This window comes from Ovis canadensis, chromosome 3 (assembly GCF_042477335.2).
Source record: "Ovis canadensis isolate MfBH-ARS-UI-01 breed Bighorn chromosome 3, ARS-UI_OviCan_v2, whole genome shotgun sequence".
Lineage (NCBI taxonomy): Eukaryota > Metazoa > Chordata > Mammalia > Artiodactyla > Bovidae > Ovis > Ovis canadensis.
The window spans coordinates 2,857,596-2,883,429 of record NC_091247.1 but is presented as its reverse complement, the minus strand read 5'-3'; the positions used below and the strand labels follow the sequence as shown (position 1 = coordinate 2,883,429).

General features: G+C 66.9%; 2 protein-coding genes across 10 annotated transcripts; one reads left to right on the top strand and one right to left on the bottom strand.

Annotated features, from left to right (window-relative positions):
- Nucleotides 1-223: 223 nt before the first annotated feature.
- EGFL7 (EGF like domain multiple 7) lies at nucleotides 224-12,203 on the top strand. Of its 9 annotated transcripts, none has more exons than XM_069579862.1 (11): nucleotides 3,117-3,356; nucleotides 3,965-4,146; nucleotides 4,752-4,842; nucleotides 8,453-8,574; nucleotides 8,783-8,899; nucleotides 9,703-9,818; nucleotides 9,970-10,065; nucleotides 10,199-10,363; nucleotides 10,911-10,975; nucleotides 11,530-11,692; nucleotides 11,884-12,203. In XM_069579862.1, exons 4-11 carry the CDS (start codon nucleotides 8,495-8,497, stop codon nucleotides 11,904-11,906), a joined length of 825 nt encoding a protein of 274 aa, XP_069435963.1. In that variant the 5' UTR covers nucleotides 3,117-3,356; nucleotides 3,965-4,146; nucleotides 4,752-4,842; nucleotides 8,453-8,494; the 3' UTR covers nucleotides 11,907-12,203. The 9 variants fall into 9 exon arrangements, 7 of the variants coding, with proteins under 7 accessions (XP_069435966.1, XP_069435963.1, XP_069435969.1 ...); XM_069579866.1 differs by having other exon boundaries at nucleotides 3,190-3,356; nucleotides 8,453-8,688; XM_069579865.1 differs by lacking the exons at nucleotides 3,117-3,356; nucleotides 3,965-4,146 and adding an exon at nucleotides 224-549.
- A 661-nt stretch (nucleotides 12,204-12,864) lies between these two features.
- Nucleotides 12,865-25,288, bottom strand: AGPAT2 (1-acylglycerol-3-phosphate O-acyltransferase 2). Its single transcript, XM_069579869.1, has 6 exons — nucleotides 24,826-25,288; nucleotides 16,858-16,991; nucleotides 16,321-16,496; nucleotides 15,966-16,061; nucleotides 14,303-14,375; nucleotides 12,865-13,534 (listed from the first exon to the last, which is right to left on the bottom strand). The coding sequence occupies exons 1-6, from the start codon at nucleotides 25,005-25,007 to the stop codon at nucleotides 13,359-13,361; spliced, it is 837 nt and encodes a 278-aa protein (XP_069435970.1). The 5' UTR covers nucleotides 25,008-25,288; the 3' UTR covers nucleotides 12,865-13,358.
- Between the last annotated feature and the right edge of the window lie 546 nt (nucleotides 25,289-25,834).

Below are 25,834 nucleotides of genomic sequence, written 5' to 3'. Positions count from 1 at the left end.
ACGTCTAAGAGGTGTGAAGCAGGAGCCACTGGGGGCCTGGGTACAGCTGAAGACCCCCGGCTGCCGGACAGACCCCCGTTCTCCCAGTGGGACCTCCCGTTCCCTGTGGGACCCGATCCAACTCTGTACACAGCTCCCTGGGCCTAGGGGAATGCAAGCTCCCTTCCAGTCCTACCAGGGACGGGTCACTGGGCCAGGCGCACGCGCCCCTGGATGAAGGGTCAGCTGCATCTGGCGGGAGTCTGGCTGACAGGGCCATCCTGTCCCTGAGGGCAGGGGCCACCGCGGGGGGTAAACAGGAAGCCCTGCTCTCCCCTGCCCCGTGCTCCTGTCCTCTCCTCTGGCGGCCTGGCTCACACGCTGCGCCCAGCGCCCCTCGAGCCGCCCCAGATGCCCGTGCAGGCCTCTGCCAGGGGCTTGGTCTGTCTGCTCCTGAGCCTGCCGAGGCCAGAAGCCTGGCATTGAGGGCTCCCGGGAGGGTCCCAGGAGGCCAGGGAGGCCCTGGCTGCCCCCGCCACGCCCCCGGCCTGACCGGTGCGCTCTGGGAAGGTAAGAAGGCGGGACTCAATCCATCACCCCCAGAATGCCTGCAGGCGGGCTGGGAGGCCACTGGACCATTGCGCCTATGGGCCGGGGAGTGGATGGGGAAACTGAGGCCAGCATGGGCCGAGGCTGCAGCCACAGGAGCCAAAGCTGGGACCGGAACGCCAGCTTTCTGACCGCACGGGGGCTCTGCCCTGGGCCCGGGTCTCCAGGCCGCCTGGTAGTGAGAGACCGACCCCAGCCGATGATCACCTCAGTGCCCCCTCGGGGTGGCACCAACTCCTTCCCCAGCTGATCCTGCTGTGGTGGTGTGCTCGCCGACCCTGGAGAGATGCCATGGGGGGCAGGCAGGGGACCTCCTTGAGGATGGGGTGGTCCTGGCCCGCCCCAGGTAGAGTCGCCTAGACTGGAACACAGAGTGAGCCCCCCACGTCCCAGCACCCAGGAGCAGGCACCCGTGGGGCAGGAGGCACCCTACCCCCTGCAGGCCCCCAGGGCCCTCCTGGAGTCTGGCGGGGTATTGGCCAGAGCCGTCCTCTCCGTCTGCCGGCACTCAGCCCACCCTCCATGCAGGCAGGCCCTGCCCGTCCCCGACCTGCCCGGGGCAGGCCGGGACCTCAGCTCATCTCTGGCATCTGCCTGTGAGGCTCCAGGATCTGAGACTGGGGGATGCGGAGGGATTGAGGCCACAGGCCGGGCCGGGCTGGCTGCCGTGTGGGGCCCTGTAGGAGCTGCAGCAGGGCAGAGCTAGTGGAAGGGCCCAGAGCAGTGGGGGTCCCAGAACCAGTGGGCCAGGAAGACTGGGGCACAGAAGACGCCCCCCCCTCCCCGCACCGCCTGTAATTCCATCTTTCAACCCACCATTCAGTCTGCGTGCTCTGGGTGCCCTTCCAGAAAATTCCCTAAACTTCCCCGTGTTTTAGACGGAGGGGGGCCCATTAGCTATTTCACAAGTTGGCTAATTAGCTGCTCATGACCTCAGCCCCCTGGGGCTGCCCCTTGGTGTGGGGCACAGGAGGAACCAGGGGGCCCTGCTCACCTGGGCTGAGCCTCTTTCCCCCTTGGGCCTCAGTCTTCCCATCCTTACACAGATAGGGCCGCGCCCAGCCAGCCCTGACACCCACTGTTCCTCCCACCCAGGGGCACGAGCTGACCCCTGGGCCTAGGGCTGGGTCAGCATTAGGGTCTGGGCCACCTTCTGGGTGCGGGCAAAGCCCAACTTGGCCTCTAGTACACTCAGCAGGACACACAGCCCTCCTGGGCAGCTGGGCCCTTGGGTGAGAGAGCCAGGGAGCAAGGGCAGGCCACAGGGGGCTGGCAGGGAAGAGGTGGGGGGTGAGCCCCCAGACACCATCCGGCAATGCTTAAGGGCCAGCCACCTCCTCGGCAGTCACAGCCACCCCACTGGGGCACCTCACCTGACCCCCTGGAACAGATGGGGAAACTGAGGCCAGGAGAAGCAAAGGTCCTGTGCTGACCACAGCCTCGCCTACAGGACACCCTCCCAGGGGGGCGGGGAGAGAGCAGTCTGGGCTGACCGCCAAGACCTCCCGCCCCCAGCAAGGGTGGGCAGGCTCCCTCTGGCTCTCAGCACTCCGGGGGGAATTTCCCGATCTGCCCCAGCTCCCTTCTTGGCCAGGACGTCGAGCTAGGTGGGGTGGAGGGAGGGAAGGCTGAGCAGAGGTGCTCAAGGCCAGAGAAATGAGGGTGTCCAGACTGTGGGTGGGTGAGGGCTGAGCCCCGAGGATGGCGGGCTGGGGGCCTGCTCACCCAGGGCCCTCAGCCAGCCGTGTCCAGCTGTGTCCTCGGTCACTGCCCAGCTCCCCTGCGGCACCCACCCAGCCAGAGCACAGCCACTGGGGCACTGCCAGAAGGAGGGAACTGGGGGTCTGGCCTGAGGCTGGAGCACCTGGAGCGCCTGAGGGAGCACCCTCTGTGGCCACCCAGGCTTCCCCCACAATGCCCTCCCCAGCCTCAGGAGCCCGAGAGGCCAGGGAACACCTCTTGTCCTCCCCTAGCGAGGGCCCCCGAAGTGGGACCGGGGGCTCTCACCCTTGGAGCAAGGAGCTCACCGCCCCATTCATTCCTAGAGAAGGCCCTGGGCTGATGTCTGCGCTCCCTGCCTCTCCCCGGACCACGGCCACTCAGGGCGCCAGGAACCCAGGGAACAGGCTATTCTCAGACCCCCCAGCTCCCTCACCCACCCGCTGCCTGCCCTGGCTGCTCCCAGCCCCGGGCCCCGCCACACACGTCCGAGGGCCTGAGTCACAGGACAAATGGGCCCGTCTACGGAGCCCTGCCAGCCTGGTAGACCCCCAGCCTCAGGATGGTGCTGGGTGCCAGCCACGCCCAACACACGTGGGCCCCATCGGGCCCCAGGGTCACCAGGTGGGCCCCAGCAAAGTCTGCGGCTGCTTCAGGATTAGACCCTGAAGTCCCCAGGGGGCAGCTCCCCCAGCCCTGCCCCAGCCACTCAGCCGGCCCCCGCCCCCCCGCAGCCCCCTGCCCGCCCTCGGCCTCCTGTTTGTTCACTGACAGACCCCGTTATCAGCAGGCAGCACACACAGGAAGTCCGGCCGGGAAGGGCCCATCCCAATCCCGATTTACACGGGATGGAGCATAAAAAGCCGCCCTTCCTCGTCCCGGGAGGAGCCTCCCTGCCCCGAGGCAGCCGTCCCCATGGCCCAGGAGCAGGCTCCCGTGGACCGGACAGGCGGGCGGCCTCCGGAGGCGCCTCGAGGTGGCGGGCGAGGGGCGGCAGGGCCCACCCCCGGCCCGGGGAGGCAGCCGAGCCGGGGCGCAGGCAGCAGCAGGTACGGCAGGGGCGGCTCTGCAGGGACGGGAAGCAGGCAGGACAGGGAGAGCGCCCTCGGCAGGCTCCGCTGACCACGGGCACCTGTGGGCTGAGCGCCGAGGGCTCTCCACTCCGGGGCCACGTCATCGGCACTCCTACTGGGGTCATCCTCACCTTGGCCAAGGGCACCCACTGGGGCGGCCTGGTCTGGACGCCAGCCTGGCCTGCTCCACCCCCGTTCTTGGCGCTGGGCAGCCCAGCAGCTCCGTGAGCCCTGGAAGGGGAGCCAGTGCGGTGGTGACCCTGCCGTCGAGCCCCTTCCTGGGCCGCCCTGCTCTCCCGGGGAAGCCCCTGGGGTCGGAAGCAGGACCCCCACCCCTGGCCCCACTGACCCCTCTTCTCTGGGACCTGTGTGTCCCAAAGGCATCCCCCAGGGGTGGGCAAACACCCCAAGGGTGCCGGGGATGGGCGCCAGAGGGGAGACGGGAACCCCAAAGCCGAGTCTGCAGCCAGGATGGGCCATGGGGGGAGCCCCCTGCCTTCTGTGGGGCTGGCTGGGGGTCGGGGAGAGGGCAGCTTGGTGGAGCACAGTGTGGGCATTCCATTGGCCCCCCTGGCACCCTACAGGAGCCTCCTACCCGGAGCAGCACAGGTCCCCAAGGGGGCACAGGGACCTTCCTGGGCCCTGCCCGTCCGCCCCGGCATGTATGACGAGCACCCACGTTCCAGCGGAAAAAGCAGAGGCTAACCCACCATCCAGCTCAGCAGCCAAGCGAGGACCAGCCCAACCAGCGCTCCAGGCCCCGGAGGTCAAAGGGTCATGTGACCAGCTTCAGGGGCTGGATGGGGGCAGGGGATGGAGCAGGGCAGCTTTCCCCTTTGTCCCCCCTAGGCCTGGCCTGGAACTCTTTACTGCCTGGGACTGCCTGCTGGGGTTGGAGGGAAGAGCTCCAGTGTCAGGGCACCCCCGCCCCTTCAACCGTCCTAGCATCCCAGCAGCGGCTTCCCCAGCCGCACTCAGAGCATCTTCCCGGGGCCTCCAGGCCCCCTGGTCCAGGAGGGGGCTCCCGTCCAGCCACCTCGGGCCCCTTCCTTCTCCTCCTGGGCACCAAGGGAGGCCTGAACCGGATGCCCTGGAACTGCTGGCTCTGCCCGAAGGCCCCCTCCCCATGTACCCACAGGACACCCACCCAGCACCCCAAGCTGCCTAGAGAAGCTTCCCATCTGGGGGTCTCAGGATCCCCTAGCGATGAACACAGCCAGGCTGAGGGTGTGTGCAGAGTTGAAAGACCATCCGAGGGTAGAGGTCTGCAGGCCAAGTGAAGGCTGAGGGCCCTCAGCGGCACGGACACTGGCCCCCACCCCACCTGCCCTGGCATGTCAGGGGGATCAAGGCTGTGTGTCTGACCCACAGACCCTGGCACCAGGGAGGCACGGGCGGCCCCCACCACCCAGAAGAGCTGCTGCCACCAGCGTCCAGGGCATGAGGGAGCCCCCTTCCCCAGGTGAGTGCCCAGGGCAGCAGCAGGAACCTGTTACCTGCACACACATGCACTTAGGTAAACAGGGCCGGGGCTCAGGTTCGAGGAAGACACTGTTGAGACAGGCAGGCCCAGGGAGGGCTGGGATAATCCCCGTGCTCAAATGACAGGGTTCTCAGGAGGGCCGGCCGCCCCACACCTGGTCCCCACCGCGCTGGCCACACAGTGGGCCCTGCTGCCCACTCCACCACCTGGGGCTGCTTCAGCCCACGTTGCAAACGTGCAGAGGGGCCTGGACAGGAGAGGGGATGGCCCGGGAGCCCCCTGCGGGGGACTCCTCAAGGGCCTGAGGCACACTCAAAGGTGGTCCCAACTGTCCTGAACCAAGGCAGAGCCGGGTGGAAGCCCCACAGGCCCCCTGACCTGGCACACTGGCCGGGAGCGAGGCTCAGCACACACCTAGGAGCCAGCAGGGTGCTGCTGAGGCCGCCAGCCCCATCTCACCACCCCCCATCTCAAGAAGTCTATGCGCCCGGGGGTCACTGCCGTTCACCCCACGTGTGGCTGCAGAGCAGCCGTCGCCTTTAGCCAACCCCTGGTGCCCAGTGAGCTGGCCGCCCGGTTGCGATGGCCATCCCCAGGAGTCGTTGCTCAGCCTGAGGGGGTCGAGAGCTAGCTACCCCCGGCTCGCGTGGGCTCTGCCTCCGGGCACCTGGCCGCAGTCTCAGCCCTGCGTCCCGGGGAGCGGGCTGGGAGGGGCGGCAGCGATCGGGGGCGGGCTGTGCGTCAGGAGCCCCGGTTCTAGCTGACTCACTGCCCGGCCCCGGGGGCGCCGTTTGCCGAGGAGCCTCAGTTTCCCAACCTGCGCAATGGGGGCGGGCGGGGGGGTTCGGCGCCCACCCGGGGCCCGGGGCGGGCTGGGGGCGGGCCGGGCGGGGCGGGGCCGCGGCTTGGCGGGCGGGCGGGGCCCGGGCCCCTCGGCGCGGTGGCGGCAGCGGCGCGTGCGCGCCCCGGATTGGGCGGTGAGTGCGGAGGGAGCGGGGCTCCTGGCTGGGGGCGCGGGGACCGCCGCGGGCTGGGGGTGTGCTCACAGTTCGGGCTGGGGGCCGGGGGCTGGGGCCGGGAAGGCGGGGGCCCTGGCCTCTCGCGGAGCTGGGGCCGCGGGGAGAGGGAGGGCGGGGTGGGGGGGGGGCGACGCGGAGCGACCGCAGGGAGCCCGGAGGTGAGCCGGCCCGGAGCGCCGGGCTCTGCCCCGCCGGCACCGACCCCCAGCCCAGTCCCCTGGTCCGGAGAATGGGCCCAGCGGCCTTGGCAAAGGGCGCCCCCTGCTGGTGACGGGTGACCCGGGCCCTGCCACAAGGGGTGGGGGGTCCCTGCGCGGGGTGGGGGGCGCTGCGGCCCCTTATCCCCCTATCCGGGCCCTGCGGCTCCCCCAGGACTTGGCCCGCAGCCCGGCGGGCCCGGGACCCCGCAGCCCAGGCTAGCTGTACCATGAGGTGGCCGGAGGGGGTCACTTCCCCCTCGCTCCGGCTCCCCATGATGCAGGGGGAAAGGGGAGGCGTGGGGTGGGCAGTGGAGAGGGCGCACCCCCAGGGAGGCATCTCACCCCGCGTACCCATATCCACCACCCCTGGTCCTGACGTCCAGAGCACCCCTCACGGTGGAAGGGGGGACCCAGAGTCAGGCCCCTTGCTCTGCGGACTCAGTCTCCGCGGGTGGCGGCTGTGCGGTGCACCATCCCCCCCAACCCCGGGCAGGTGGGGGCAGGCTCCTGCAGACCCTCAGAGGGGATGGGGCAGTACTCCTTGTCATCCTGGAGGCAGCATGGGTCCCCCTTCCCTGCCTGCCTGCCTGCCCTGTCTCCCACCCCCGTGGGGCTGTAACTGCAAAGGGAAATGAGACTGCTCGCCCCCAGCGCAGGAGGCCAGAGCCAGCCGCTTCCTCTGGGCTAGGAGAAAAGCATGACTTTCAAAAATCCAGTCTCTCCTCTGAAAAAACACGACTTCCTTCCTAGCCAGCTTTCCATAGGTAGCGGAGGTGCTGGGTGGGTGTTTGTGGAGAACAGTTACGTGTGCACGAGGGGGACACCCAACTGCCCAGTGTGGGTGCCCTCAGGGTCTGCCAAAGCCGGGAGGCCCCTGCCCGGCGCTGCCAGCCCACTGGCCCGCCTCTGCCTTCCCGGGGCCCATTCCCAGGACCACCTTTCCCCCTCATTTCAATTCTTGCCGGGAGTGCCAGGCCCCCAAGTGTGTGCCTAACAGGGTGCCCCCCTGCAGAGTTCATCCCCTGAACCGCCTGACGGCAGGATGTACCCCAGCCCAGAAACTGCCAAGAAGCAGCCACCCCCTACAGTCCCCAAACTAAATCCAGCACCTCAGTTGCCTGCTGCAGCCTCTGCCTGCTCGGCCACCCAGCCCGCCCCTCTCAGGCCACCAACAGAGCATGGGGGGGGGGGGAGGCTCGCAGGAAGGACCCTCGTGCAGCTCTAGGGCTGGGCGGTGTGGCGGGTGAGGGCCTGGACCGAGCGCCCAGCTGAACCCCAGTGTGGATACAGAGCTCAGCGATGCTCGATGCTCGTGGTGGTCCCTGTCTGTGGGACTGACCCGTCAGAGCCAGAGGAAGCTGAGTGCCAGGGAGGGAGGCGACTGTACCCAGACTCTGCTTCCTGCCCCCAGCACACGAACAAGCTCAGCTCCTTCCCGTGCCCTGTCCTTCGGGGGACCCTGGGGGGACCTCAGATGGTGCTCCCAGAGCAGGGGAGCAGCGCGCTCCCCAGACTCTTGGCACTCGGCGACGGCAGCCCCGCTCCAGTCCCCTTGGCTTGTCACTGGCTTGGCTTGTTGACTCTGGGCTAGGCTTTCTCTCAGTCCCAGAAATTGCTCTCTAGCCTCCCTGGCTCCTACCCGCCGCCAGGACAGGGATGTGATCGGCTCCACTGGCAGGTGGGGTGCTGCTCCAACCCCCCCACTGTCCGGGGCCTGATGGAGCCAGTCTTGGGAGGCCTGGAGGCGGTTTGCACGGTGGTTCAGGCCCCAGCATAGGAGTGACCCCTCCCAAGGGCAGGCCCCGGGCCCAACCCAGGAGGACCTCCTGCCTGCCGGGCACCTACAGCCCCAGGCTCCCAGGCCTGGCACATGAGGTCCCTGAAGGCTGCCAGGGCCAAGCCAGCTGGGGTGGGTTTCAGGCCTGCCCTGGATGCCCCATGTGCAGACCGAGGTTTGGGGTACAAGCTCTGCCCTGCTGTGGGAAGGCCCCAAGCCCAGCCAGGGGAGGGAGGGGTAGTCCCCCCTCGGCCCCCACCTTCCCGGGTGAACCTGACCGAGCCCAGCAGGGCCCAGGTGCGTCTCTCCCCAGGCAAGGGCGTCAGCTTCCATTTCCAGACCCCGATGTCCTGGCCCTTCTGTGGTCCAAGGGTGGGCTGTATGTGGCTAGTGAGGGCCAGCCTCCTTGTCCAGGTGGGCTAGGGGTGAGGAGAGCGGGCACTGGCCGTGGGGGCTCCCCCGCCATGGTGAGAGGCCCCAGCAAAGCGGCTGAGCCGAGCAGGCATCACGAGCCGAGGGGACCGTCTCTCCCGTGGTGCCGGCTTGAGGGGGGACCAGCAGAGGGTCTTACAGGGCTGCACTCTGTGCTCCAGGCCACCCCGAGGAGAAGGCCGTTCCACCCGGAAACCCGGGCCATGTGGGGCTCCCAGGAGCTGCTTCCGCTCTGGTTCCTGGTGCTGGCAGTGGGCAGTGCGGAGCACGTCTACCGGCCTGGGTGAGCCAGGGCTCGGGGCCCTCAGCTCTCCCCGGGGGCAGCCCCCAACGTCCGGGGAGCTGGCGTTTCCCTGCAGCCCCTGCTGAGCGTGCCATCGGGGAATCCCCTGCCCAGGTGCCCGGCTCCCCTGGGCTCCGGGGTGGAGGGTCCCAGCCCTGGGAGCCCCCTGCTGACTTCTTGGCCCCGTCTCTCCCCCCACCCCCCGCAGACGCAGGGTGTGTGTCGTCGGGGCTCCCCGGGGCCCCATGTCCGAGTCCTTTGTGCAGCGTGTATACCAGCCCTTCCTCACCACCTGCGACGGGCACCGAGCCTGCAGCACCTACCGGTGAGCGCCGCCCCCACTGCTGCCTGCCACACGCGAGCCCCGGGGCTGGGAGGGCCCCCGGAGGGAGACCAAGGCCCCAGCAGTGAAAGGCCTTGCGGAGGCTGGGTCCGAGTGTGCTCTGGAGACGGAGCCTCGTGTCACCTGGTCCTGGTCAGCCTCTTCCTGGTCCTGCCCTCTGGGCTCCAGGGAGCACCCCCTCCCCTTGGCAGCCCCCCGACAGTTACAGCTGGAGATCCTTCCCCTCCCCCAAGACCCAGCACGTCCCAGTCTGAGCCAGCATGGGCTGGGGGGCGTGTTGGGGGGGGGCAGAATCTCTCGTTCTTTGCTATGGGGATGTGATGTGGTTGGGAAAGATTCTATTTTCCATGAAGTTTTTAAGGACCTCTGATGGGGGACGGGGACAGGGTGGGAAGCCCCTTTCCCTCAGGGCCTAGAACCTCCCCAGAACAGGAGACTCCCTCCGAGGCACCACCTCTACTCCACTCCAGGCTCCGCTGGGCTTCTGCCCACAGGGCAGCCTGGGCCAGAAAGGCGGCTTGGGCGGGGACCCCAAGGTGCCCTCCCTGGGGGTAGAGGCGCTCTGGGGGCACAGCTGCTGGCCTCATCCATGCTGGGGAGATGGCTCGTGCAGCTTCTGAATGGCACGGGGCCGGAGCCAGCCCAGAAGGCAGGCGGATGTGGTAACGGGGTGGGGAAACCAGGCCCCAGTGGGGGGGGCCCTGGTGGCAGCACGGAGCCCCCATCCCCCCTGCCGCCGCACCGTGAGGGCCATAGGCCCTTCTGAGCTGCCACTGCCCCCTCAGGACCCTCTACAGGACCGCCTACCGCCGCCACCCCGGGCCAGCCCCTTCCCGGCCTCGCTATGCCTGCTGCCCCGGCTGGAAGAGGACCGGTGGGGTGCCGGGGGCCTGTGGGGCAGGTGAGTCCCCGGAGCGCCCAGTGTCAGGGAAGCAGAGCCCAGCAGGGCAAGAGCGGGCCCTGCATGGCACCCATCCCCTGGCTGCACACCACCCCCAAGCGGGGCCCCGGGCACCCTCCTGCATTGCTGACAGGCCTGCCCACCCCCACAGCAATATGCCAGCCACCGTGCCAGAACGGAGGGAGCTGCGTCCAGCCTGGCCGCTGTCACTGCCCTGCAGGGTGGCAGGGCGATGCCTGCCAGACAGGTGAGGCTGGTACTCGGCCACCCAGAGGGGGAGGGAGCCCCCGGGCACCTCCCACAGGCCCTAGCAGCCCCGAGGGGTGGGTCTTGAGGGGGCTCAGGGAAGGTGCTCGGGCCTGACACCCCCTTTCCTGCAGATGTGGACGAGTGCAGCGCCGGAGGGGGCGGCTGTCCCCAGCACTGTGTCAACACGGCGGGCAGTTACTGGTGCCAGTGTTGGGAGGGGCACCGGCCATCTGTGGACGGGGCAGTCTGCCTGCCTGAGAGAGGGGCCCCCAGGGTGACCCCTGACCCCGAGACAGGTAAGGTGCCTTCTAGATGCCACTCCTGCCGCTGTGCCTGGGGGTGGGCAGGGCGGGCCGGGGGAGCGGTGGTGATGATGGGGATCCTGGAGGCAGGCCACACCGTGGCTTCCCGCGGGGACGGTGGGGAGGGCCTCAGCTCAGCTGCCGCCACCCGGGGTCCCTTCGCGGAGCAGCCGGAGACACAGCACCTCCGCTGGTGACGGGACATTATTACTTTTGGTACGCGCTGTGACACTTCAAACTCGTACCGTGAGTAATAATGCGCCGTCAGCAGCCCAGCACGGAGCGCACGCACGCGCGGACGTCGGCCCAGACCACCCTGAGCACGGCGGAGACCCTGGCCCCCGGGGGGCGGGCGCGGGTGAGGCCCTGGAGGAAGATGGGGCCGGGGCAGGACTCACACGACAGGAGCTGGGGCTGAACTTGGTCCCCAGGGCCAGGCCCCACACCGGGAGCCCCCCTGCATGGGGCCGTGAGGCTGGCCCAGGGTGGGGGGCGCAGGGCAGGGAGCAGGCCTCTCTGACTCCGCAGCTGCCCTCTCCAGGAGCGGACAGTGAGGTCAAGGAGGAAGTACAGAGGCTCCAGTCGAGGGTGGACGTGCTGGAGGAGGTGAGGCCCGGGCAGGGATCCCCAGGGTCAGTGGGGCTCAGCCTGGGAGTGGGGCTCCATGGGGGTGTCCTGGCGAAGCGGCTTCTAGGGTGCCCTTGGTCTGGGCACCGTGCCCAGCAGGCGATGTCTGGGACCCCAGGACGTGATGGGGCGGAGACCCCACCAAGAGCCAGAACCTCGGTCCAGTCCATGCCTTGCCTTTGTCCCTACAGGGACAGTGCCCTGAGGCCTTCCCACAAGGTCCTTGACCTGAGACCCCCTCAGAAGCCCATCTCCCCTCCCCCAGCCCTTCTGACTAGGGGTCCAGGCCTTGGCCAAGCTGGCCGGTGTGACGTCACCTGCGTCCACCAGCCTCCCGGGGCTCCCAGCGCAGCAGCCCCCTCTGGTGGACACTGCGGGGCCCTGCAGCTGGACCTGGGACTGCGGGTTGGCAGTGCCTTGCTTGCTGGCCACCCTACTGTCCTTAAATCCTTACGGAAAGGACAGGGTGAGGGGCTGGCCCAGGGTCACACAGGTCCCCCCGCCGGCTCCCCGGGGCCTTGCCCACCCCACAGAAGCTGCAGCTGGTGCTGGCCCCACTGCACAGCCTGGCCTCCCGCGCCCTGGAGCACGGACTCCCTGACCCTGGCAGCCTCCTGGCCCACTCCCTCCAGCAGCTGGACCGCATTGACTCTCTGAGTGAGCAGATCTCCTTCCTGGAGGAGCAGCTGGGCTCCTGTGAGTGCTGCGGGGCCCGTGACCTCCCCCGGCTCCCAACACACACAGCCCAGGACCCCTGCTCCCACCCGGAGGTCGGAGGGTGGAGGGCGGGGCCGCCATGCGCTGAGTGGGCGGGCCTGGCTGGCCAGAAGGTGCTGAGAAACGGTGACCTCTGACCCCATCCCACCCCGCCCACCATCCACCCACAGGTTCCTGCAAGAAGGAGGAGTGACAGGCCCGCCTGACCAGTCCTGGCAACCAAGAGCCTAGAGAGGCTCACCCCGCCCCGCCCCGCCCCGCCCCACCTCTGCTGACCAGGGAAGCCCCAGGGCCCCCACCTGGGGCGGGGCGGAGTGAGGCTCGCCCTGTGTGAATCCAGCCCCAGCCAGCCAGCCCCCTGCACCCCGGCCGACTCTCAGGGCCTGTGGGTCCACGGCCGAGGACGGTACGAGGCGCCCTGCCCAGGGCCTGGGGCCGGCACCTCTCACTGGGCAACCCTGTCCTTTGTCAGAATAAAGCAAGACTTGAACTGCTGTGTCCACGAAGGCATCTGGGGAGCGTCCTGAAGCTGACGGGCCTCCCTCAGGCCGACAGCCACGGGCCTCCCCCAGACCGACAGCCAGGTGCTGGGAGAGAGGCAGACAGCCTTGGAGCTGGCAGGGAGACTGCCAGCCGCTACCCCCCAACCCCGGGCCCCCCAGACAGGGTCTCGGGGCCCTCTCTCGTTTGTGGCTCAGCTGGTAAAGAATCCGCCTGCAATGCGGGAGACCTGGGTTCGATCCCTGGGCTGGGAAGACGCCCTGGAGAAGGGAATGGCTATGCGCTCCAGTATCCTGGCCTGGAGAGCTCCATGGGCTGTACAGTCCCTGGGGTCGCAGAGTCGGACACGACTGAGCGACTTTCATTTTCACTCCAGTGGGGCTGGAGGGCGTGGTTTCAGTGAAGGTGACCAGCTGGCCCCACCCCCAGCCGGCAGCCAAAGAGCAGATCTTTAGCCTCCTTTCAACGTGCCTGCCCAACCCCAGGCGTGCCTGCCACCCCCAACGGAAGAAGCACTGCAGGGTGACTGTGGCCCCAACCCTGGCAGGAACACTGCCCAGGGCGACGGCTGGGCGCGGGAAGCGTGGGCAGCTTGAGGATGGGAAGCCGAGGCAGCCGTGCCCACCCTCTGAGTGAGCACGAGTCAGCAGGCACTTCCAAGAGTTCGTTTATAAAAACAGTGAGGAGCAAGTACCCATTCAGCAGACTCGCTCCCCAGGGCGGGCGGGAGCCGCAGACCCTGCTTTTTGGCTCCCTGAGGCCCAGCTGGCATGAGCCACCGGGGGGTGTGAGCCCAGGCGTCCCGGCCCCTGAGCCCACCTCTCCCTGAGGGCCTGATGCAGGCCTGGGCAGGAGGGTGGGGCTGGGCAGCTTGGCCCTGCCCTGTCAGCCCATGGGGGTCCACACCTGCTCCCACGCCAGACCCCAGAGGCACAGGGCTGGGCAAGGCCCTGCCCTCAGAGCTTGGGGGGCTGACTCTCCCTTGCAGGGACATCGGGGGGCCTGGACCCAAGGCAGTGCAGGAAGAGAGGCCCCGCTTCGGGGGGGAAGGCTAGAGGGGACACAGTGGTGTCTGGTGGGCGTGGTGGGGGGGCAGCCCCTCTGTCCATTGTCCAGCCAGGTCCTTCCCTGCCCCGGGCCTCGCTTACTGGGCCTCCTCGGTGTCGGGCCCCAAGGGGGCCCCGTTCTCCTGGGGGATCTTGGATATGTGGAAGAAGCGCGTCCTCATGGCCCGATGGCAGGTGTCCAGAAGCTTGGGGACGTCGGCGACAGTGAGGCCACGGGTGGGGACGGCGTCCAGCACCTCCACCTGGATGGTCCCTGTGGGGGTGGGGTGGGGGCGTCAGGTGCCTGCGGGGCTCCTGCGGGGGGCCTCTCTCCCCCGTCTCAGCCGTCTGCCAGCCTCCCGCGGGCCTGGGCTGGACCGGGCTCTTCCCGACACCCTGGTCTCCGGCAGTTGGCTCTTAATTGAGAATCACTGATGCAGGCGCACACACGCTCTCAGGCACGTTCACAGCGGGCGTGGACGAGTGCCCGCTGCCTCGTGAGGACCACTCAGGCTCCAGGATATCCCCTCCCTCAGGAGGCCCCGGGGCAGCCCCCGCCTGCGATCCACAGGGGTGCAGGCGGCCTCGGCGTCCCGGGTGTGGGGCAGGCAGCTTCTCCCTTGGACCCCACTTCCCACCTGGGCACCAGGCACCCTCGCGTGGGGGTCTGGAGGGAAGGATGGAGGGAGGTCCTGAGCTCCATGGCAGGGGGCGTGAGGGGCGTCCCCGGGTGGCTGCTGCCTGAGAGTCGGGCCTGGATGCACTGGTTCGGAGCCCACCCCGGGCACAGGAAGTGCACCCCTTAAGGCCCTTGGAACTGTGGGCACGGCCCAGCCCGTGTGTGTGAAGCTGGGCCTCTGCCCACCCCTGGGAGCCCTGATCTCGGGGCTCAAGGCGGGGCCTCCTTCCTTCTTCCCCCAGTCACTAAGGGGCATGGCCTGGAGTGGCCCCCAGAAGCGGGGTCTGGGTGTCACAGGGACTGAGATCGGGTGGGTGGGCCCCCATGTGGCAGGTGTGTGTGTGCAGGGGGGCAGAGGGCTACCTGAAGTGAAGAGCTTCGTCTTACAGCTGTAGAAAGAGGAGAAGCTGGAGTAAACCACGGGGACGATGGGCACCTAGGGACAGCAGAAGTGGCAACCTGAGGGCGGAGCCCAGCCTGACCGCGGAGCCTGATCCCCAGGGATGAGCTCGGGGGCAGAGCCCTGCCTGCCCCCATGGCCCCTGTGGCCACCGGGCAGGCATACCACTCTGCCTCAGAGTGCTTCCATACACTGCCCTGGGACACCCTTCGTGCCCTGGGTGGCCCCCAGTCTGTAAACTCATCCTGCACATCTTCCCAAGTATCCCCTCCTCCAGGAAGACTTCCTGGGTTGGCACACATCCACCGGACTCACATTCCACATCCCCCAAGAGTCCCAAGATGACACAGGGCCCTGTCCAGTTTAGCCAGAGGAGATAACTGAGGTCTCTCTGACCATCTCTTCCTTCCCAGCCTCTCCCCCGACCCCAGGGAGGAGCCAGGGGAGGGGGCAGGGCCTTCCGGTTTTCCCGGAAGACTCCAGGGCCAAGTCCACGGTGGTGGTGCCAGTGTCGGGAATGGCACCTGGGAGTAATCATTAGCCCTGGGGCGGGGGGCTGACAGGAAATACGCTGCCTGGCGTCCTGGCTGAGGCTGCCCTGGCCCCACCATCCCCCAAGGCTCCGCTCTTCTCTTCTCTCCCATGACCCCCGTGACCCCTTCTCCACCGCAAAGGGATAGAGACACCAGCCCCGGGCCTGCAGCGGGGGTGTCGTCCTCCTTGTGCTCAGGCAGGGCAGGGATCAGAGCCCAGGCTCCCGTCCCCAGCCCCATCCGCCCCTCTCTCTAGCTCCCCCACCCCCCGACCCCGGCGCAGGCTGGGAGCTTCTGGAAGGAAGGCTCTCCCAGCCTTGCTTGGGGCCACCAGGGGGTGCTCGAGGCCACCTGTCATAGGTGAAGCCCAGGAGATGGCAGAGCCCTGCCCAGCTGGCAGCCTGACCCCAACCAGGCAAGAAGAAAGCCCCCCCTACCCCGATGGCTTTCCCCTGCGCACAGCCCCCAGCACAGGACCGGGGGATGAGACAGGGCACCCGAACCCACCCGGAGCTCCGCCCCATGGAGGGACATGCCCCAAGCCTCTCCCGCCATCCCCCCGAGATCCCCGGGAAAAACTGTACCCCTAGAAGTCAAGGACCAGAGCAACACAAAGGCCCGTGCCGGGCTCTCCACTCACTCTGTCCTGGCCCCTGTGAGCCCTGGTGCACACCCCACCCCCCACCCTCCAGTCCCAAACCTGCCCCGGCAAGGGGTGCAGGGGGACTGAACGCGGCCTTGGCAGAGCCCTCCCGACAGCCCAGTCAGTGGGCCTTCTTTACGCCAACCCCAGCCCCCCTCGCCCGGCCAGCGGGAAAGCAAGGTGCTGGAGCTCCGTGGGCAGGTGTGGAGGTGATGAGCGTCATTCCAGCTGGTCCTGGGCTGACCAGGCGCCAGCCTTCACGCTCAGAGCGGCTAAGGGGCCCCAGGGACTGCCCTCCACAGCAGCTCACAGACAGGTGCTGCCTGTCCAGAGGCAGGTGGTCCCCGAGTGCCAGTGGCCCCGGATGGCCGGGAGGTCACCGTCAGCCGTAGGCCAGCCAGGATGCCCTTCCCACCCCGGCCGCACCAGGAGGCCGCAGCCCCGACGCACCTGGGCCTGGATCGCCAGGTAGAAGGCGCCTTTCTTGAAAGGCAGGAGATCCCCATTGTCGTTCCGCGTGCCCTCCGGGTAGATCCACACTTTGAGCTGTTGAAGAGACAGGAGGCTGCACCCAGAAGCCAGAGGCCGCCAGGGAGGCACCCACCCCTGGGGAGCCCCCCTTCTCAGCAGAGACCACCACCGCTGACAACCGAGGCCCCACGCTTGGCTCTTCCGTATGCGACTCACAGACACGCAGCGATCAGGCATGTTCTTCTGCCGCAGGGACTGACCCTCAGGGCCAACCTGACACCACAATCGGGCATGAGTGTCTACAGTACTGGGCGCCCCAGCCCCGGGCACCCACCTTCTCCCTGACCATGCGCTCGCCCACGTCGGTCATCACGCTCATGGCCGTCTGGGAGCGCTGCCGGTTGATGAAGAGGACGCCCCCCAGGTACATGATCAGGCCCACGGGCCCCAGGAAGAGCAGCTCCCGCTTGGCGATCTGCACGCAGCGGTCGGGGAGGATCTCCATGAGGCCTGTGGGCGCCAGACGCCAGGCAGGGACAAGAGGAGACGGCACAGCTCAGGGGCCACTCCCCACGGAGAAGCAGGCCAGCCCTGGGCCTCGGGCACCTCTGGACCCTGGGCACTGTCTGGCCTCAGCCTCAGCTTCCCAGCAGGGGGGGCATTGCAGCAGGGCCCGGGGCCCCCCACAGGCTGCCCAGTCCATTACCCACCAGGTCCAGGCACTGCGCAGGTCCCTCCCTTCAGTGTCAAACCCCCGCCTGCCAGCTCAGCTGGGTCCAGCCTCCACCGAGTAGGACAGCAGCCTCCCCCTACCCCCGGGCAACTGGGGAGGGTCAGCCCTCCCACAGAGCCCCCTGCAGCCCGGCCTCACCCATCATGTCCAGGATACTCTGGTGGTTGGAGATGATGACGCAGGGCCTGTCCTCGTCCAGCGTCTCACGGCCTTTGACCTCAAAGCGGAGGCCATATGCGTACTTGAAGGACCGGACGAACCAACTGATGATGCTGTGGGGGAGACGGGCCCTGTGAGCAGAGGGCCACTGCTCCAGCGTGACGTGGGCTCTGCGCACACAGCCCGGAGACCCCCCAGCCCACCCTGGCAGGCTGGCCACTGACCCTGAGCCCACCTTCCCCTCCGAGCGCCTTCAGGTCCTGTCCCTCAGCAGGATGGCGAGTGCCCCCCTGCCCCCCGCCTCCCCAGCCGGTGACATGAAGGTCACATGGAAGCAAGGCCTCAGGGACCCTGACACCCAGCCGTGGGAAGGATGCCCCCTTCCACGTCCGTGTACCCGGATCTGCACCTGTCATCCAGCCTCCATCCCCCGAGTCCCGCTTGTCACCCCATGCCAGGGGCCCAGCTGAACGGCAGGGATGGAGGCTGAGAACCCCTCGGGGCTGGGCGAACTCTGTTCTCAGCTGCATCAGAGACCGAAGGGGCCAATGTGGAGAGGCTGTCCGCAGAGGAGGCTGGGGCAGGGGGGCCCCCGGGAAGTGCCCGTCCCTCAAGGCAGAGCCGCACCCAAGCAAGGGAAGCGTGGGCACCAAGCGGAGACCTGGGCGAGGAGCTGAGGGCTGCTTCCTGGCTTGGAAGAGCTGCTGCTGGGGAGACCGGCCTGGCGGGCACCATCGAGGTGACATGGCCTTCACGCCTCCTTGTCCTACAAAGCAGCAGCTTGCCCATTCCACACACACACACACTCAAGGTCACACAAGGATGCCAGCGGAGCCAGGATGTGCACGGTCCCTGCTCCCGGCAGGAGGCTGCCCTGGGCACTCGTGACCTGGAGGGGCCTACCCCTGCAGGAGGTGACGGGTGAGGGAGACCAAGCGTGTCCCTGTCTTTGGGTAGCTGGCTGGCAGGGAGAAGGTTGACACTGCACACACTTGGCACGGGACCGGTGCCAGTTAGGGGTCAGTGCACACGGGGTGATGGAGCCCGAGGCTTGAGGTCACTCCTCTGCCGCTCCTGCAGGCCCCCTGGGTCCTTCCCACCCGTGGGTGGGTGGGGGCTGAGGGTAAGCTCCCAGTGACCCAAGAGCTTTCCACTTCCTGCACAAGATTTGTACACACACACACACACACACACACACACACACCCCACCGCCAGGGAGCTCTTCACAGTCTTGACCGGGAGGGAGGCCTTTTCCACTCCAGCCAGAAGGGCCTGGGCCCAGAGCTGGTTCTCAATAGAGCAGAGGCTCAGAGAGGGGCCACTCAAGTCTTTAAAAGTGTTGGTAAAATACACACAGCACAAGATTTACCCTCTGAGCTGGTTTGAATACGCAGTTCAAGTGCAGTCACGCTGTACAACTGCCCCGTCCGTCCCCAGGACTCTCTCATCTTCTCAAGTCGACAGACACGCTATTCCCATTACACACACACACCCTGCCCCGGGCCCAGCACCCACCTTCTGTCTCTGTGGATAAGACTCCTCTGAGCCTCACATGAGTGGATCTTATTGGCTCTGCCTCTCTGTCTGAAAGGCAGGCTTGCATCTGGCCCACACAGCCTCTCTCCCCTCCTCCTCCCACGGCACAGGCGGGAGAGAGGCGCTCCGCGAGGGAGGCAGCTGAGCCCTGGCTGCTCGCAGTCGGGCCAGCCAGCCTTGCTGGACCTGGAAGCTGGGCCGTCCTCCTTAGCGCTAAGCCTCTGCCAGCTCGAGCCAGGCCTGTCCCTTTGTCCCCATCCGGCTCAGAGGTGCCCCTGGCTGGACACTCTCAGGAGACCTCGCCTGGCCATCTCAGCTGGGGAGCCTCGGGCTTCTCGACTGCCAAGAGATGGCTTCTAGGGTCATTGTGAAGATTGACTGACCCAAGGAGGGGGCGCAAGCAGGCCATTCACGAACAGGATAAAACGTGTGTCGTCCAACAACACAGAAGCACGCAATCTCACTAGCCATCAGAGGAAATGCAGACTGAAACGAGAAGCCCTGTCCTCTTCCTTCGGATCGGCAGAGGACAGCCGGATAACGGGAGGTGCCGGCAGGTGTCGGGAAACGGCCTGAGGCTGCCGGCAGCAGTGGGAGGCCGCCGGCAGCGGTGGGAGGCTGCAGAGGTTTCCAGAGGAGGCCAGGTTGGCAGCACCTCGCAGAGCCCTTAGGAAGCCTGAGGTTTGCAATCCTCTTCTGACAATTGATCCTAAAGCTGCCGACGCACAGGCGCAGTTGGGATCAGGGAAAGAACACCTCGGCGTCCCCGTGGGGTCAGCCGAGATAGGGCTGCGGCAGAGGAAAGAGCAAAGATCCCTATGTATTTGCTGCCAGGACAGTTCTCGGGACTTCTAATGCAAACCTGTCATTTGCATTTCCCTGCCAAGCTCACAGGCAAAGTCCCAGGCTACATCTGGAAAGGACAGTGGGTCACTCTCTGGTGGTATCTGCTGGCTCCATTTTTCTTCTTCTTAAACAGTTGTGATGAAGGACCTCCCTGGTGGTCCAGTGATTAACAGTCTGCCCTTCCAATGCAGGGAGGCCTGGGTTCGATCCCTGCTTTATTCCCTGATTGGGGAACTAAGATCCCCCATGCTACCTGACTCAGCCAAAAGGAAACAAATTGTTCTGAAATATACATAACATAAAATCCATCATTTTAAACCATTTACACGTGTATAATGCAGCTGTCCCTAACTTCCGTCTCCAGAACTTCTCTATATTTCGTTTTCGTATCTAATTGACAGGATCAGTATTTGGGGGTGGGGGGTGATGAAAGATACTGTATATACTGTGATCACAGTATCCTGTGATACTCAGCCTAGCAGGGGCCTCTCCCATGCCAGTTGAGGCAGACCTCCCAAGGACCAAACGGTTCCAGGAGGGATCGACAGGCCCAGGGAGCAACTCGCAACATTTCACAAATAACTGCACTCAAACTAAAAGACACCACCACTGACGTAAGCACAGGACGCTGCAAAAGAAAGGGGCATCCGGGCAGCAGACGGAAGCAAGCGACGCTCCTCACAGGGAGGGCCCACCAGTCACTCCCTGCAGGGGGGTGGGCACAGGGGTCCCGCTCTTCCTTCTCCTACTGTCCCATCTTGTCAAGGTTTTCTGTAAAAGTGGTGGGGACGTCGTATCATTCTCAGAGTGCTTCCTCCAAGAGGAGGGAGGCCGCCCAAGCTGTGCAGAGGCTCCAGGGCCCCGGGGAAGGGAGAGCCGGTCTGTCCTGGCCTGAAGTGCAGCACATGTATAACCGCAGGGACTAACGCCCCACACCCACGCCCGAGAGCCGGCGCTGCACGCTACCTGCCAAGCCTGCTCGGGGACAGACGCCAGCTGTCTAGTTTCGCTCAGACAGTAACCCCACAAGGTCATATACTCCTGCACCAGGGAAGTGGAGGCTCAGCAAAGCCGAGCGACTTGCCCAGAGTCACACAGCGGGGAAGCCGGGACGGGCTGGAGCCTGCCCCTAAACCTGACTTTGGAAAAGTGCATGGAAAATGCCAGGCACAGGCCCACCTGGAGGCGGGGCGATGGCTCCAGGGTTGCCAGGTGAAGGGTTCTAGCTCCTCGGCAGGCCTCCCCTCACTCGCTGAAGGGGCTCTCTGGCCCCCACCCAACCCCCAGCAGGAGGGGCTCTGCCCTTCTCTCCCAGCAGGAAGCTCTGAGCAGCTGCCCTCCCCAGGCAGCCAGGCCTGCCCAGCCCAGGCCTCTTCGGAGCGCAGCTGACCCCAGTGCCCCTCCCCACAGGAAGCAGGGCCCCAGCTTCAGGGTGGGAGTCCCAGGTGTGGGCAGGGATGTTCACACCCCAGCTCCAGTCCTGCCTTCCCAGGGAGGCAGAGCCAAGGCTGCCTGAAGCCAGGTGGCCCAGCCTTCCAGAAGCACTGCAGGCAGCTGCCAGGTGGATGACTGGTGCCAGCTCTCCCCGCAAGGCAGGGGGGCCTGCCCCCCTTTCCAAGACCCACAGGGGCAGTGATCTCCTTAAGCAGAGGCGCCATCCTCGCCCCTCGTGGGTCTTTCTCAGGAGCCCTCCACTTAACCCTGATCGGGGCCGCTGGCCTCGAAGGAAGCGCCATAAATGTGTGGATTCTCGGGGGCCTGGGGCCGAAGCCCTGGCAGCCAGCCACCGTGGACCAGCCGTGCTCATCTGCGGACACCCGGACCCCGCCCCAGCTCTGGGTCAGACAGGGCCTGACGCTCCTCTCACAGCTGTGACCTTGGGCAACGGACTTGACCTCCCTACACTTCTTGTTTCCACTCGTGAGATTGGAAGGTCGTGGAGGGGTCGAGCTAGATGAGGGGGGCCCTCCACAGACAGCGGCTATGTTGGCGACAACGCAGGCAGAAAAGAATCCAAAGTAAATGAAAGAAGCCCCTCCCCCAGCCGGTACCTGCTCCCGGCCACTGGGAGGTGGTTCAAGGTCAGGTCTCAGCTACCTGCTGAACTTTGCCCTCAGCCCCGACTCAGGCTAGACAGCTCTGGGGAGACTCAGTAGCTATTTCGGCCAAGTGGTGCCAAGTCCTCAGCCAGACCCCATGGGCTTTGCCTTACGACTTGGCGGGGGTGGATGGGGGTGGTTGGGGGAACTCACTCGGGAAGGCCCTGCCAGGAGGGCAGGCACACAGAGCCATCGGTCTGCTCAGGGGACAGGAGGCCCCAGCATCAGATGAGCCGGAACACTGGATGGTGAGGAGCTGGGGGCGCTAGCCTCTGCGGGTGCCCAGAGGTGCTAACGGGGGCTCAGGAGTGGTGTGGAGGCCAGAGGCCTGTAAGGAGGTGGGGCTGCGAGCAGTGTCCAGATCTTGGGAGCTCTGCTTCCGGGCCTGCAGGAGTCCGCCCAGGGGGAGGGCTGCCCCCACCCCAGGCCCTGGCTGCAGCAATGCCCATCCTCAACGTTCTGAGCAGGTGGGGGCTCCACCGACCCAGCGCCTCACTCTCCTGCCCCCGACCCTGTAGCCTAGCTGTGGCCCCTGTCCTGGTTGCCTGGAACGTGTGAGAGAGGAAACTCTCTGCGTTAAGGTACTGTTATCTGCTTTCCTGATCCGACATCCAAAGCCAGTTCTAACATGCAGGGCTATCCTGGGCCTCGCTCTCTTCTCTGCCCAGCGGGTGTGATAAGGGCACTTGCCCCCAGGACGAGGACCCAGCTCTGCCTGGCACGCAGGCCCCCGCCAGTCTGGGAGGGGGTCCCTGGCCCCGGCCCCAGCGTGCTCGCAACAGTGCCTGCCTCTGGCCCTCCGCTTCCAGCGCTGCCCAGCACACTCAAAACTCACAACCCAGTGACAAAAGCCTCCTTGGCTGCCCCATCACAGAGACGGGCTGCTGGTTACAGGGAAGATGGGAAAGCGAGGGGGTGGGTGGAGCTGAGCTGTCCCTCCTGGAACTTAGGACTTCCCCGAGCCTGGTGTGCAGCCACAATGCTGCCCCCAGCCCCGATGCTGGGTGAGACAGAGGAAAAGACCCACCTTGAAGTCATCCTTGAGCTCTGCAGCTCAGGTCCGCCACATCCTAGCTCTGGGACCTACCAGTTGCCTCCCCGCTGCTCCAATCCCCGGAGACATGAGTTTCAAGCTGCTTCTCTGCGGACTCATCCATCAAATGGGACTAGGAACAACCCCTCTCCCTAAGGATGAAGCATCCGCCAGTGCATGGGGGTGCAAGACAGAACTGATGGGCAGAGTCCTTTCTGGAAGTCAGGGTGAGACTGGAGAGGGGGGCAGCCAGGCACCCACAGTCCAGCCCAGGACGGGCCTGAAATGAGGGAGCCTGTCCACACGGTCCCCAACCTCACCTGTCCTCGTGCGCCTGTCCCTGGAGGGGCACAGCGCCTAGAGGGACACAGCGCCTCCACGACCTCTGCATTTCTCAGCCCTCCACAGCCGCGTCCCTTGGGGAACTCGTGTTCACAGGGACCCTCCTCTCTGCCATCACTGGGGAGTCGTGGGTATCATCACTATGACCCACCCTGTGGGACCTGGGGCTGCAGGGGAAGGGGGCTGTGGGTTCCTAGACCCCCAGGCCTGCCTCTCTCTGGGGAGGACTCAGCACCTCTCTTATGTCCTGGGTTGGCCTGTGCAGAGCCTGAGTCAGGGGCTGCCCCAAGGAAGGGAGCTCCCTCCTGAGCTAAGGAGGACGTCCCAGCAGGCCCGAATCTCATGCGAGGCTGGGGGCCAAGCTGGGCTCTGGGCTCGGGGAACAAGCCCGAGGCAGCAGAGGCCACGGGGCCGGCTAGGCCTGGGGTGCCAAGTGCTGGTCAGGTCGGCCTGCCAGTCCACCACGATCAGAAAGGGTGGCTGTGACTTCCAGTCTGACCCCGGGGAAGCAGCTTTCAAGCCCAGGCCTGGAAGAGCGAGTTGGACCTTTTAAAGACAACACAGAGCCAGGGAGAGAGAAGGTGACCGCTAGGAACGCCTGCTGCAAGCCTGCTCCAGGACCCGCTTCCCACCTGCACGCAGCGCAAGCCAGGCTCAGGGTCCCCTCCTGCCTCAGAAACAGACCCGCCACCCTCGGGCCTGGCCTCGGGAGGGCAGCTGCCCCTCCGAGGAGCCCACCAGCCCTTGCTGCCGGAAACCACCCCCTGCCCCACTCTGGCTGGCTCTCACCCAGCAGGTGCGGAACGGACACAGGCTGTGAGCCCACTGTCTGCAGGGGGTCCCAGGGCCTCAAATTCAGGCCAGCATCCCTGCCGGCAGGGCCCAGCCCTGAGGAACCCCCTATTTCTGGATACAAGCCTTCCCCATCCCAGAGAGCTGACTGCTTGGGAAGACAGCTGGAAAGGCAACAAGTGGGCCACCCCTGTGATCTCTGCTCCCTGGGTTGCTGCCCTGGGCCACGTGGGGTCGGGGGAGGGCAGGGTGGGCACTGGAGACCCATGGCCCACCCATCAGGCTTCCCCACTCTTAGTCCTCATGCCCACTCCTGGGGCGGCAGGAGCCACAAATTCCTGAAAACAGCCGTGAAGAACTGTACAGAGCAGGCCAGTCTGGCAGCGTCAGCCTGCTCGGATGGACAAGGCCAGGAAGGGCAGAAAGCCAGGACCCCTCACCCCTTGCCCTGTGAGCGCTGGGGTGGTGGGGGCCTCAGGGACCACAGTATTCCCACCCCAGGCCACGGCCAAAAGACCATCATTGCCAAAGCCACAGGGTGGCATGTTAGCAACGGCCTCTCCCCATCGGAATCCGGGGGAAAGGGCCAAGGAGCCCCTCTCGGGCCACTGTGGCCTCCCCAGCCCCTACCCTTGCCCGGGAGAGATCTCCAACTCTTCCTGTCAGCCCAGCCTGACCCCCACCCCAGCAAGCTCCCCAACTCTGGGGATGGGAGGAGGGGGACATCCCAGCCACCACTGCATTTTCCCCTGGCTTAAAGCTGGACCCCAAGGGCCAGCAGTCCCCCCCAACCTCCCCCGGCTGGAGCCACCACACCTTCCTAAGCGGAAGGAAGGGGCTGAGCACAGGTGCGCTCATCGCCCGACAGGTGGGCGGGCGGGATGGCGGGGAGGAGGCTGAGACACCCGGGCGCGACGGTGCACGGCGGCGAGCCCCCACCCCCGCCACGGGGAAGCGGAACCGAGCCTCTGCCAGCCCGGCCCCGCCGCATTCCTCTCGGAGGCGCCGGCACCCTGCGCGACGCCGAGGGCCAGACCTCTGTAAAGCCCTCCGTGCCGGCCCCTGGCCGGGGCCCCGGGGCAAGGGCGCGGGGACCCGGAGACGCGGGCTCCGCAGGCCGCAGCCCACCCACCCCCACCCCCCAGCGCGCTCCCCGACCCGCTCTCCCCTCGGGCGTAGGCGAGCTCCCCCTACTCCTGGAGCCCTGGAGAGGCGGCGCGGCAGGAAGAAGGGAAAGGACAGGCGAAAGTTAGGGAAGCGGAAGCGGCCGCCCTCCCCGCGCCCGCCCGGCCCCCTTGCCTCATGTTCTCCACCGTCCGGCCCCCGTGGCGCAGCAGGCAGACGACCGCGGCCACCGCCGAGGCCGTGAAGCAGAAGGCGCAGTACAGGCCGATCTTAGCGTAGAAGCGGGCCGAGCGGCTCAGCTGCGCCAGCAGCAGCAGCAGCAGCAGCGCCGCGATCAGCCACGGCCACAGCTCCATAGCCGCGCCCGGAGCCCCGACGGCGCGGGCCGCGGGCTGCCTGCCTGGGCTCCAGCCGCGCGGGCTGGCGGCGGCGGCGGGCCCTCCTCCTCGCCCCGCCCGGCCCGCGCCCCTTATTGCGAGGGCGGAGGGGCGGGGCGCCCGGGCCGGCGAGCGCGGCGCGCGAGGGAGCGGCGAGGTGCGCCCCGCCCGCCCGCGTCTTCCACACCCGCCGCGCGGTCGCCGCCCCTCCCCGCCCCTCCGTCCCGCGACGGTGCCTCTGCCCAGGCGCCAGGCCACCCTCCGCCGCTGGCGCTGCGCCCGCCCCCAGCCCCCGCACCTTCGCAGCGTGTGACCTGGGTCGTGGCACCCCGCAGACCCCCCACACCCGGGCCGGACCCCATCCCCTTCCGCAACCGCCGGCACCGCCCCTGAGCCCAGACCGCGACGGCGCGTGCCAGCCCGGTCACCGCACAAAGGGGCCCTTGAGCGGCGCCCGGTGACCGAACCGATAGCCTGCCTCTTCGGGTCCCCTCTGGCGACTGCGGGGAGACCCAGGCTTGGGGGGAGCGGTGGTCTGAAGACGGGCTGGGTAGGCAGGAGGCCAGTGTCTGGGCGGGGCCTGGGTGCCGAACGGTAGGCGCCAGGCCAGCAGGTTGTCTCCTGCCCCAGGTGTCAGGCTTGCCCAGGGATCGGGCGACTGACTTCAACTCAAGCCGGTGGGCCAGCCTGGCAGGGCAGTGGTGCGGCCAGCCTCTGGCTTGCAGGGAGGAACTCCAGGTCACCCCTAGGGGACGACCGTCGACAGATCTCAGAGCAGACCTGGGTTGTAACACCAAGTTTCCCTC